The sequence below is a fragment of the Oncorhynchus kisutch genome, linkage group LG17 (assembly GCF_002021735.2).
Source record: "Oncorhynchus kisutch isolate 150728-3 linkage group LG17, Okis_V2, whole genome shotgun sequence".
In the NCBI taxonomy this organism is placed as follows: Eukaryota; Metazoa; Chordata; class Actinopteri; order Salmoniformes; family Salmonidae; genus Oncorhynchus; species Oncorhynchus kisutch.
The window spans coordinates 65,263,006-65,276,949 of record NC_034190.2 but is presented as its reverse complement, the minus strand read 5'-3'; the positions used below and the strand labels follow the sequence as shown (position 1 = coordinate 65,276,949).

Genomic DNA, 13,944 nt, shown 5'->3' with positions numbered 1-13,944 from the left:
GTAAAAAGACATTTGAAAATAAGAGTAGCAAGGCTACATACAGACACCGGTTAGTCAGGCTGATTGAGGTAGTATGTACATGTGGGTATGGTTAAAGTGACTATGCATATATGATGAACAGAGAGTAGCAGTAGCGTAAAAAGAGGGGTTGGCGGGTGGTGGGACACAATGCAGATAGCCCGGTTAGCCAATGTGCAGGAGCACTGGTTGGTCGGGCCAATTGAGGTAGTATGTACATGAATGTATAGTTAAAGTGACTATGAGCAGAGAGTAGCAGCAGCATAAAAGAGGGGTTGAGTGGGCACACAATGCAAATAGTCTGGTAACCACCTGTTCAGGAGTCTTATGGCTTGGGGGTAAAAACTGTTGAGAAGCCTTTTTGTCCTAGACTTGGCACTCCGGTACCGCTTGCCATGCAGTAGTAGAGAGAACAGTCTATGACTGGGGTGGCTGGGGTCTTTGATAATTGTCAGGGCCTTCTTCTGAAACCGCCTGGTGTAGAGGTCCTGGATGGCATGCAGCTTTGCCCCAGTGATGTACTGGGCCGTACGCACAACCCTCTGAAGTGCCTTGCGGTCGGAGGCAGAGCAATTGCCGTACCAGGCAGTGATACAACCGGTCAGGATGCTCTCAATGTTGCAGCTGTAGAACCTTTTGAGGATCTCAGGACCCATGCCAAATCTTTTTAGTTTCCTGAGGGGGAATAGGCTTTGTCTTGCCCTCTTCACGACTCTCTTGGTGTGGTTGGACCATTCTAATTTGTTGTTGATGTGGACACCAAGGAATTTGAGGCTCTTAATTAAAACCTCTTAAAGATCGGGGGCATTTTTTCAACTTTTTGTAAAAAATCGTGCAAAATTTCAACGTCCTGCTACTCATGCCAGGAATATAGTATATGCATATGATTAGTATGTGTGGATAGAAAACACTCTGAAGTTTCTAAAACTGGTTAAATCATGTATGTGACTATAACAGAACATGTGTAGTAGGCAAAACCCCAAGGAAAAACTGTTCACAAAAGAAATTATATATATCCCTCCACGAGGTCCCTGTTCTGTCTATGGCAAGGGAAAATAGATAGCGCCCAGTTTACAGTTCCTACAGCTTCCACACGATGTTGGCAGTGTTGGGAATTGGGTTGAAGTTAATCCTTGGTGAAATGAGAAATAGGCACTTCCTGTCAGAGGGTACACCGTGGGAAGTTATGAAAGAGAGAATATCGTCCATGATTTCAGACTTGCTGCTATTGAATACAGATCGCCCCGTGATCAATTTGATTGATTATTAACGTTTACAAATACCTAAAGTTGGATTACAAAAGTAGTTTGAAGTGTTTTGGCAAAGTTTATAGGCAACTTTTTTTATTTAAAAAAATGACGTTGCGTTTTGGAAAGCTGTTTTTTTCTGGATCTGACGGGCTTCATAAATGGACATTTTGGGTATACATGGACGGAATTAATCGAAATAAATACCCAATTGTGATCTTTATGGGACATATTGGACGATGTTGCAGCTGTAGAACCTTTTGAGGATCTCAGGACCCATGACAAATCTTTTTAGTTTCCTGAGGGGGAATAGGCTTTGTCTTGCCCTCTTCACATTGTAGAGAATGGGGATGTGCTCGGTGCTCCTTTTCCTGTCGTCCACAATCATCTCCTTAGTCTTGGTTAAGTTGAGGGATAGGTTGTTATACTGCCACCACCCGGCCAGGTCTCTGACCTCCTCCCTATAGGCTGTCTCGTCGTTGTCGATGATCAGGCCTACCACTGTTGTGTTGTCAGCAAACTTAATGATGTTTTTGGAGTCTTGCCTGGCCATGCAGTCGTGGGTGAACAGGGAGTACAGGAGGGGACTGAGCAACCGCCCCTGGGGAGCTCCAGTGTTGAGGATCAGCGTGGCAGATGTGTTGCTACCTACCCTCACCACCTGGGGGCGGCCCGTCAGGAAGTCTAGGATCCAGTTGCAGAGGGCGGTGTTTAGTCCCAGATTCCTTAGCTTAGTGATGAGTTTTGAGGGTACTATGGTGTTGAACGCTGAGCTGTAGTCAATGAATAGCATTCTCACATAGGTGTTCCTTTTGTCCAGGTGGGAAAGGGCAGTGTGGAGTGCAATAGAGATTGCATCATCTGTGGATCTGTTTGGGCGGTATGCAAATTGGAGTGGGTCTAGGGTTTCTGGGATAATGGTGTTGATGTGAGCCATTACCAGCCTTTCAAAGCACTTCATGGCTATGGACATGAGTGCCACAGGTCTGTAGTCATTTAGGCAGGTTGCCTTTGTGTTCTTGGGCACAGGGACAATGGTGGTCTGCTTGAAGCATGTTGGTATTACAGACTCAGTCAGGGACATGTTGAAAATGTCAGTGAAGACACCTGCCAGTTGGTCAGCACATGCCCGGAGCACACGTCCCCAGTAATCCATCTGGCCCCGCAGCCTTGTGAATGTTGAGCGTGATCACACAGTCGTCCGGAACAGCTGATGCTCTCAAGCATGCCTCAGTGTTGCTTGCCTCGAAGCGAGCATAGCCAGCCTCTGGGTGAGTGGTTTCCTGTTTGCTTATTTCCTTATACAGCTGGTTGAGTGCAGTCTTAGTGCCAGCATCTGTCTGTGGTGGTAAAAAAACAGCCACGAAAAGTATAGCTGAGAACTCTTTAGGCAAGTAGTGTGGCCTACAATTTATCATAATATACTCTACTTCAGGTGAGTAAAATCTAGACTTCCTTAGATTTCGTGCACCAGCTGTTGTTTACAAATATGCACAGAGCGCCCCCCCCCCCCTCGTCTTTTCGGAGTGTGCTGTTCTGTCCTGCCGGTGCAGCGTATATCCTGCTAGCTGAATATCCATGTCGTCATTCAGCCACGATTCCGTGAAACATAGGATATTACAGTTTTTGATGTCCCGTCGGTAGGATATTCGTGATTGTACCTCGTCTAGTTTATTGTCCAATGATTGCACGTTGGCGAGTAATATTGACGGTAACGGCAGCTTTCCTAGTTGTCTTCTGCGGGTCCAGACGAGGCATCCGGCTCTTCGTCCTCTGCGTCGCTTCCTTTTGCGAATAATTGGGTGGGGTGTTTGGACCCTGTGGGGTGTTTGGAGAATATCGTGTGAGTCCTGCTCGCTGCTGCTGTTGTTGTTGAAGAAATCTTTGTCTAATCCAAGGTGAGTGATCGCTGTCCTGATATCCAGAAGCTCTTTTCTTCCGTAAGATACGGTTGCAGAAACATTATGTACAAAATAATTGACAAATATCGCAAAAAAAACACATAATAGCACAGTTGGTTAGGAGACCATAAAACGGCGGCCATCTCCTCCGGCGCCATTTTCTGCACAATGTGCAGATTTTTCCTCCCATACTCTTTCATTCAGTTTATTCTTCACATCAGCAAAGAACAATTCCATTTTTCAGAAACTCACCTTATACAGCTTAGGATATCACTCTCTTCCGCTGCATCTTCTTCCTGTCCCACAACAAGCTATAACCTGTTTCACAGAGTGTGCACTGCGCAGTGGCTCGTGTTCATAAAGAGAATATGCCGTTTTGTCACAATGATATTTTCACACATTTGGTTTGATGAAACCAATAATTTTAATAGAATAAAACATAAATATGTGAAATTTGCATTTATGTTGTTTAGGAACTAAAGTCTTCAAATATTATTTTGGATCCTGTTGGCATTTCACATAGTTTTTTCACACAGGTCCGAGGTCCGTGGCCACAGCTGGATTCGACCTGGGATCAGAGGGTTAACTACAACATTTTGGATCCGACCCGGGATACGACCAGGTTGAATCCGAAATGTTGTATTTCTCGGGTATTCGGATTCGGATAGATCCGTGAAGAACTCATGCTTCTGTATTCTACACCCCGAGATCATTAAGTCAATGTGATTGAGTATAATCCACTGTAGGAGCTAGGACATTGGCAGGTAGAGAAGTGTCAGTCTCTCTAATGGGGACTGGAGGCTGTACAATACAAGTTGGACACTCACTGAAAGGCATGCTGAGCTACTGTTTGGCAAATGGTGCATCTGGTCTCAATGTTTGGCCGGCAGTCCTCCCTCCGCTTAATTAAGCCCTATTGCCCTGGCAGTGTCCTGGCCCCTGCCATGCGCCAGGCGCCCTAGGGCACTGCCTCGCCCCTAATCCCTATCTGTGTGGTCGCACTGCTTAATTGGACTGAGGACAAATCTGTTTATTTGACAGATCTCAGCCTCACCTGGTCGTTCCTCCCAGCAGCACAGCATCTAAATCCCTTTAGTCCCAGTGGGACTCCTGCTTTCCCTTTCCACTGCTCCATTCACCTCACCAGCTGTTCTTTTAGTTGTCATGTTGTAAAATAGAGTTTTTTTTAAACATTAGCTACCACCTTGAAAACTAGAGGGTTGTTTGGCTCACAGTACTGTAGATTCTGCTGTAGTGGATCCTGAAGAGACAGACAAATGGCAAGTAGAGGGCAGCAATAAAGGCTACAAAAGGGATTTCCTTTCAAGTGTTTAGGAGAGTGACACAGAGGAAAAAGGCAATAAATGGGGTCCGTGAAGATGTCTTGTGCATCCTTGAGTAGCTTCAGCAGTCCTCTCCTTATATATAAAGAATGCAAGAAAGAGGGAGAGGAATGGTATTATTATCATTTGTCCTCTTAGTGGCAAGGCTTTGTGCAACGCTGAATTACAGCCTGTAGAATCTCTGACTTCAGCCTCGTCAAGTTGATATTCCCTCAGGGAAATTAAGGATTAGCTCTTTCCTTTCAAATTGGAATTCCCTCAGTCCAGTTGTTGGTTCTGATTCGCTCTAGCTATAAGAGGATGAAGTGGATTGTCAAGTGCCACTACCTCATGCCCTTGAGTTCTGCCCTACTAAGATGCTCAGGGGAGGTGGTGAGCCTTACACAAAATCCTTGTTCACACTGCAGCCCTCAATGCTCAAATTAGTTTTGTTTTTCAAAATACATTTGAAACGAATATTGACTGTCCAAACAGCACGTTACAAGTGACTAAATGAGATTTGTGTGTGTTCAGACAGCAGTCATTTGCTGACACAGCTACTCTAGCTGTCATAGTGACGGCGGGTGTGTGCACAGTGGTGTAGGCTGATTGGTGGTGCTCATGTTCCCCATCACTCAGAAGTTATGTAGCAAGCTACGGTGACAACAATGCCTGCCGTGGACGTGTCCCAGTTGCATTGTATGTTACAAATCATAGTGTAAGAACACTTTTAAAGCCTTTTATTTGTAAACAATTAACAACAAGCTAGTTAGCTTCCACGTCATGTTCTTGTCAAACTGTCAACAGAGTAGCTAGCAAGCAAGAAGATATGTCAAATAACAGTCTATGGCCAGGAATCAGATTTGTATTTGACTGTATGTGGCTTGAAATATCCGATTTCCTTTTGGCTGTTCAGACTGCGGGAAAAATAACCGATTTTCAAATCGGAAATGCAAAAAAATGGTGTTTGAGTAATTTCAAACTGCCAATGTGAACAAAGCTTTAGAGGTGGCAGGAGAAAGGCCTCTTGTCACCACGGTTTAGGCTTCATTTCACACTGCTTGCAGTCATAGCCTATAGTACGCAATAGAGACAAACAGCCTTGCATGCTTGCAGTCATTGTCTCTATTGCGTACTATAGGCTAACAGCCTTGCATGCTTGCAGTCAGACTTGCGTATGTAATCAAGCAGGCAGCACGACCAGAGCAGTTTTTTTAGTTGGCTATGCATTATTTGAAGTAAATTGTTATGTAAAATCTATTTCTAATCTGGGACAGCAACTAGCGAGTGGACAGTTTTTGTGTATGATGTGTTCAGTGGGCATGAAACTGGAAATGTGCACATCCAGTCAGTCCAAGGCAGTACTCTTCGCTACTTAGCTGAGGTGCATTGCCGGTGTGGAGGGATTTGCATTGAACCTCTAGAGTGATTTCCTTCCCCTAACAAAATTCTATCCTTCACCATCATATCCTCCTCCTCACTCACTCTGCTAGTGTAGCTTCAGCCTGTACCACTGACATCCTTATCAACTATGGCTGACTGTGAGATGCCTTTTGCAGGCAGGCCTATAGGTCCATACAGGCCTGTAATTGGGGTTGACTGTATGGTAATGACTGGACTAATGCACAGTGAGTGCACAAAACATTTCCATGAGATAGACTGACAAGGTGAATCCAGGTGAAAGCTTTTATCCCTTATTGATGTCATTTGTTAAATCCACTTCAATCACTGTAGATGAAGTGGAGGAGACTGGTTTGTCTGTGCTATTCAGCTGGTGATTGGGCAAGACAAAAGATTCAAGTGCCTTTGAACGAGGGAGGGCAATAGGTGCCAGGCGCTCCGGTTTGAGTGTGTCAAGAACTGCAACTCTACAGTTTCCTGTGTGTATCATGATTTATATATATTTTATTTATTTCACCTTTATTTAACCAGGTAGGCCAGTTGAGAGCAAGTTCTCATTTACAACTGCGACCTGGCCAAGATAAAGCAAAGCAGTGCGACAAAAATCAACAACACAGAGTTACTCGTGGGATAAACAAAAGTACAGTCAATAACAATAGAAAAATCTATATACAGTGTGTGCAAATGGAGTAAGGAGGTAAGGCAATAAATAGGCCATAGTAGCGAAGTAATTACAATTGAGCAAATTAACACTGGAGTGATTAGATGTGCAGATATGATGTGCAAGTAGAAGTACTGGTGTGTTTTTGCTATTTTACTGGTGTGCAAAACAGCAAAAAAAAAGTCAATTTAAAAACAATATGGGGATGAGGTAGGTATTTGGATGGGCTATTTTATAGATGGGCTGTGTACAGCTGCAGCGATCGGTGAGCTGCTCAGATAGCTTAAAGTTAGTGAGGGCGATATGTCTCCAACTTCAGCAATATTTTAAAATGTATTTATTTATTTAGCAATTTGTTCCAGTCATTGGCAGCAGAGAACTGTAAGGAAAGGCGGCCAAAGCAGTAGTGGGTGGTATAAGGGGCTTTGGTGACAAAACGGATGGCACTGTGATAGACTGCATCCAATTTGCTGAGTAGAGTGTTGGAGGCTATTTTGTAAATGACATCGCCGAAGTCGAGGATCGGTAGGATAGTCAGTTTTGCGAGGGTATGTTTTGCAGCGTGAGTGATGGAGGCTTTGTTGCGAAATAGGAAGCCAATTCTAGATTTAATTTTGGATTGTGTTATGCTTTATATGAGTCTGGAAGGAGAGTTTACAGTCTAACCAGACACCTAGGTATTTGTAGTTGTCTACATATTCTAAGTCAGAACCGTCCAGAGTAGTGATGCTAGTTGGGCGGGAGGATGTGGGCAGCGATCGGTTAAAGAGCATGCATTTAGTTTTATTAGCATTTAAGAGCAGTTGGAGGCCACGGAAGGAGTGTTGTATGGCATTGAAGCTTGTTTGGAGGTTTGTTAATACAGTGTCCAAAGAAGGGCCAGAAGTATACGGAATGGTGTCGTCTGCGTAGAGGTGGATCAGAGAATCACCAGCAGCAAGAGCGACATCATTGATGTATACAGAGAAAAGAGTCGGCCCGAGAATTGAACCCTGTGGCACCCCCATAGAGACTGCCAGAGGTCCGGACAGCATGCCTTCTGATTTGACACACTGAACTCTATCTGAAAAGTAGTTGGTGAACCAGGCGAGGCAGTCATTTGAGAAACCAAGGTTGTTGAGTCTGCCGATAAGAATGTGGTGATTGACAGAGTCGAAAGCCTTGGTCGATGAAGATGGCTGCACAGTACTGTTTTTTGTTGATGGCGGTTATGTTATTGTTTTAGTACCTTGAGCGTGGCTGAGGTGCACCCATGACCAGCTCTGAAGCCGGATTGCACAGCGGAGAAGGTACGGTGGGATCGAAATGGTCAGTGATCTGTTTGTTAACTTGGCTTTTGAAGACTTTGGAAAGGCAGGGCAGGATGGATACAGGTCTGTAACAGTTTGGGTCTGGAGTGTCACCCCCTTTGAAGAGGGGGATGACCGCGGCAGCTTTCCAATCTTTAGGAATCTCGGACGATACGAAAGACAGGTTGAACAGACTAGTAATAGGGGTTGCAACAATAGCGGCGCATAATTTTAGAAAGAGAGGGTCCACCACCCAAAAGACATCCAACCAACTTGACACAACTGTGGGAAGCATTGGAGTCAACATGGGCCAGCATCCCTGTGAAACACCTTTGATACCTTGTAGAGTCCATGCCTCAACGAATTGAGGCTGTTATGAGAGAAAAAGATGGTGCAACTCAATATTAGGAAGGTGTTCCTAATGTTTGGTACACTCAGTGTATGTGACACTATATAGGGAAGGATGAATTTTCCAGTGTCTCTTCTTTGGCCTACAGGGCCTTGGCCTGTATTGTTCTGAAAGCTAGAATGCAGACACTTATTTAACGGGACTGCTCCGACTGGGTAATTGCAGGCTGCTCTCAGAGCTATTATGGGAGATTTATTTTAGGGGGCAAAAGCGGCCATTACAAAACAAGAGGGTTCTCATCAGAGCGATGCTCCTGTGGAGCTGTGCAGGGATGAAGGGAGCATTCTGTTGCCTGTGTCCTCTTACTGCCTTGTGCCCCCCTCTCCAATGGCCATGGTGATGTCATCATGTTGTCACTATCATCGCCCCAGCCATTAGACCTTTCTGAGCTTGAACATGTCAGCATTGTTAAGTATGTAAGTGTGTGCATTGCGTGCCTGTCTTCAGTTTCTTTTTTGTTTTCAGCGTTGATGATATGGATTAATGTTACGTCACGTGAACATCAATGTTCATCTTTTAATCTGGCACATTCCAGGGGTTTTATCATAGATAAATGACATGGTTGCATGGTGGTGCAGCAGCATCATCCTCCCTACTGTTGGTAGAATCCCTCTCTTGGTTCTATTTCAGTGCTCTCATCTTCACGAGATCCATCCCATCTCTCCTCTCTCTCAGACCTTTGTTTTTCCAGTGCTAGGCTGGATTTTCTTTTCAAATGATTTATTTTAGGAAGTGCTCAATGTGCAGCCAGATCCCATTGTTACTGTTGACCTGCTGCTGGCATGGCATGCTATCCTCCCAGCGCCCAGGCTTCCTTTGCCTGTTTAATTACTCCCTCTCTCCATTTCTCTCTTTCTATCTGCTGATTAAAAGAAACAAACCATCACAGCTGACAGCTGAGTTCAGCCTTAAGTGTATGAGAGCTCTAGGCCTATATATATCCTCCAGTCCAGACCCTTCAATTCAAGCAGTGGAGGATAGAATGAAGTGAGTGGTTGATAATTACATTAATGCATAGGGGTGGATTTGGCGCATGTGCACTTTGTCAAAAACAATACTTAGATTATTTCCAGACAATACGTAGATTATTTCCAGACAATACCATTTTTTTATTATAAAAAAAGAAAAGAGGGGAAAAAGGGCTTTTTTGTTGTTGTTGGAAGAGCATACAGGGCGGCATGGCAATAAACGATAGTTTCCCAGCAAAACTCCATATTTGGTGAATAATGAAACATATTTTGACATTATTACGCTTGCAAAGGTGTGTAATGGGAAAATGAATGGTAGTTAACTGGGCTAGAGAGGAGACTCGTCATATTCATTGTCTCCTCCTCTACCCAGATATGGGTTCAATGCGACCCCTGAGCACTAATTATGCGCACACCGAAATGAGGTGCTTTTTACATGACATGTTTTTGCATTTTCATTGTTGGACATAAAAGAAATGAGCTCCAAGTGATTTTAATTTGGAAATCTGTTCCCAAGTATTCACACGCATAACCCTATAGGGCAGGGTTTCCCAACTCTAGCCTCACAGGTGGTTTTATTTCAATTAAACATACAGTACCAGTCAAATATTTTGACACACCTACTTATTCCAGGGTTTTATTTTATTTGTACTATTTTCTACATTGTTCGTAGCTTCAATCCCGCAGCGCACGTGCACACACTTTCAGTATTATGTCTATCTCTGATAAGCTACTCAGGAAAGGGCTGAAAATAGCCCATATTAATATATGTAGCCTTAGAAATAAGGTTCATGAAATCAATAACTTGCTCACATCAGATAACATTCATATTAGCCATTTCTGAAACTCACTTAGATAATTAATTTGTTGATACAGCAGTAGCAATATAAGGATAACAACATCTATATGTAACAGTTTAGCTTGTGTCCCTCTCCTCGCCCCCTACCTGGGCTCGAACCAGGGACCCTCTGCGCACATCAACAACTGGCTCCCACGATGCATCGTTACCCATCGCCCCACAAAATCCGCGGCCCTTGCAGAGCAAGGGAAAAAACGACTTCAAGGTCTCAGAGCGAGTGACGTCACCGACTGAAACACTATTAGCACTCACCCCGCTAACTAGCTAGCCATTTCACATCGGTTACACTCACCCCGCTAACTAGCTAGCCATTTCACATCGGTTACACTCACCCCGCTAACTAGCTAGCCATTTCACATCGGTTACACTCACCCCACTTTTGATCTCCTCCTTTTCCTCAGCAACCAGTGATCCGGGTCAACAGCATCAATGTAACAGTATTGCTTCCGTCCCTCTCCTCGCCCCGAACCAGGGACCCTCTGCACACATAGACAACAGCCACCCTCGAAGCATCGTTACCCATCGCTCCACAAAAGCCGCGGCCCTTGCAGAGCAAGGGAAACAACTATTTCAAGGTCTCAGAGCGAGTGACGTCACCGATTGAAACACTATTAGCATGCACCCCGCTAACTAGCTAGCCATTTCACATCGGTTACATATAGAAGAGACTGAAATACTTATGGGGGAGGTGTTGCTGTATATATTCAGAGCCATATCCCTGTAATGCTTAGAGAAGATTTTATGTCAAGTGTTAATGAAGTGTTGTGCTTGCAGGTTCACTTAGCACATCTAAAGCCTTTTCTTTTGGGGTGTTGCTATAGGCCACCAAGTACGAACAGGCAGTATCTAAATGATATGTGTGAAATGATTGATAGTGTATGTGATGTAAACAGAGAGGTCTACTTTCTTGGGGACCTGAATATTGACTGGTTTTCATCAAGCTGTCCGCTCAAGAGGAAGCTTCTCACTGTAACCAGTGTCTGTAATCTGGTTCAGGTTATTAATCAACCTACCAGGGTGTTTACAAACACAACAGGAACAAGATCATCCACATGTATCGATCACATTTTTACTAATACTGTAGAACTTTGTTCTAAAGCTGTATCCGTACCCATTGGATGCAGTGATCACAATATAGTGGCTAAATCCATGAAAGCCAAAGTTGGTTCGGTTGGACTTAGGTTGTAGTCATTAAAACTCGTTTTTCAACCACTCTACAAATGTCTTGTTAATAAACTATAGTTTTGGCAAGTAGGATAGGACATCTACTTTGTGCATGACAAGACATTTTACCAACAATTGTTTACATACCGATTATTTCACTTATAATTCACTGTATAACAATTCCAGTGGGTCAGAAGTTTACATACACTAAGTTCACTGTGCCTTTAAACAGCTTGGAAAATTCCAGAAAACTATGTCAGGGCTTTAGAAGCTTCTGAGAGGCTAATTGACATAATTTGAGTCAATTGGAGGTGTACCTGTTGATGAATTTTCAGGCCTACCTTCAAACTCAGCGCCTCTTTGCCTGACATCATGGGAAAATCAAAAGAAATCAGTCAAGACCGCAAAAAAATGTATAGACCACAAGTCTAGATCATCCTTGGGAGGAATTTCCAAACGCCTGAAGGTTTCACGTTCATCTGTACAAATGATAGTACGCAAGTATAAACACCATGGGACCGCACAGCCATCATACATCTCAGGAAGGAGACGTGTTCTGTCTCCTAGAGATGAACGTACTTTGGTGCGAAAAGTGCAAATCAATCCCAGAACAACAGCAAAGGACCTTGTGAAGATGCTGGAGGAAACAGGTACAAAAGTATCTATATCCACAGTAAAACGAGTCCGATATCGACATAACCTGAAAGGCTGCTCAGCAAGGAAGAAACCACTGCTCCAAAACCGCCATAAAAAAACCAGACTACGGTTTCCAACTGCACATGGGGACAAAGATCGTACTTTTTTGGAGAAATATCCTCTGGCCTGATGAAACAAAAGTATAACTGTTACACCAGCTCTGTCAGGAGGAATGGGCCAAAATTCACCCAACTTATTGTGGGAAGCTTGTTGAAGGCTACACGAAACGTTTGACCCCAAGTTCAACAATTTTAAAGGCAATGCTACCAAGTACAAATTGAGTGTATGTAAACTTCTGACCCACTGGGAATGTGATGAAAGAAATAATACTATTATTCTGACATTTCACATTCTTAAAATAAAGTGTTGATCCTAACTGACCTAAGACTGGTGATTTTTACTAGGATTAAATCTCAGGAATTGTGAAAAACTGAGTGTAAATGTATTTGTCTAAGGTATATGTAAATTTCCGACTTCAACTGTAGTCATTGGCCCAGAATTTCCACATCAGTGCATCCCAACTAACTAATACCACTAAGAAGGTAAACCTACTGTATGAAGAGATTATACTGGACCTATTTATTTATTTATTTTAAATTGCTGTTGACAAACAAATCGGTCAGAAAACAAATCTGTGCAGCCATAATTATTGCCCACCCCTGTTTTATGTGGTGATGTAAAAAGCTTTCACTAGTGTAGGGCATTTCAAGTCTTTTCAGTTAGCCTTTTCATTCTGCTTAGTTCACCTAAAAGAGCCGGCTCCAAACAGCTCTACCTTCAGTTGCAATGATTCTGTTAAATATACATTGGGGGGGGGGGCAAAGACTGGCTTCTGCCTGGGGCCTCCAACTTTACTGCCCTCCTGCTGTGTCTTAGTGTGGGTGTGTGTACTTTCCAACGCAATCTGTCCTCTGCTGCCTGGTGCTGCTGGCTTGGCCCATGCTTCCTCATTCCTTTCCCTCTCACTCAGTGCTGTGGTTCAATTCCTCAGGGAACGCCTCTCACCTGGGTGTGAGCTGGCCTGGGCTGGGCTGTGAACCTGGGCTGGGCTATAGGCTGTAAACCATGGTACACAACTTATAATGTAGCATGACTGCCAATGACACTGCCGTTTTGATCGGCAACATGTCACAATGTTTGCCTACTGAACTTGTCTCTCTGCTCACGCTAGCTTTAGGCTCTTCCCTCAGCTGCATTATACTGTTATATGATCTAATATTCCCTCTCTCTCTCTCCCCACAGTATCTGGCGGGGTCCTAATGTGAACTGTGTGGACAGCACTGGATACACTCCTCTACACCATGCTGCCCTAAACGGACACAGGTAGATCTAGAGCTAGCTCTGCTCTGTTGTCATGGGAGTTTAGATTAACTGACAATGATGTGCCTGAGGTCAGCTAGTGGGAAATACCATATTTGTGTGGTTAATATTGATATAGTACACTGTCATCAGCCTACATAATGTTCAACTCTTCTGACAGTGTCTGCCTGTCCATTCCACAGTGAAGTTGTGGAGTCACTGTTACGTAACGAGGCCTTGACCAACATCGCCGACAATAAGGGCTGCTACCCCCTGCACCTGGCCGCATGGAAGGGGGACCAACGGATCGTCAGGCTGCTCATTCACCAAGGCCCCTCACACCCCAAACTCAACGAGCAGGTCTGACCCCCCCCCCCCCCCCTGCTAAGTGTGGCTCCCTTCTTCTCACTCCATCTGTTCCCCTGATACCTCCAGGAATCGGTCTTCCTCTGCTCACAGCAGCAGTGGTTTTTGATCTGATCTGTGTAACAGTGTGAAGGAAGGAACAGGTCGAGTGCAATACCACATAACCCTTCACTATTTCCCCTGTTAACTAGAGTCAGTGAACTTTAGTGTTACACCCAGTTCCTGTCACATGGATGGACATCTATCCTATACAACTCATCATTCATATACAGTGTCGACCTCACTATGCTCATTTCTATAGAATGTATTTTTAACTGGGTACACTGTGGGCCGTGTTCCTCGTC

The 13,944-nt window shown here is 44.1% G+C and overlaps 1 protein-coding gene across 9 annotated transcripts in view; it reads left to right on the top strand.

Moving 5' to 3' along the window:
• The window catches only part of LOC109908109 (ankyrin repeat and SAM domain-containing protein 1A), a 116,858-nt gene that overhangs the window by 22,727 nt on the left and 80,187 nt on the right, over positions 1-13,944 (top strand). For all 9 annotated transcript variants that reach the window (XM_031794366.1, XM_031794364.1, XM_031794365.1 and 6 more), the window contains exons 2-3: positions 13,178-13,258; positions 13,438-13,594. In XM_031794366.1, coding sequence (XP_031650226.1) covers positions 13,178-13,258; positions 13,438-13,594 — 238 coding nt within the window. The remainder of the gene's footprint in view (positions 1-13,177; positions 13,259-13,437; positions 13,595-13,944) is intronic.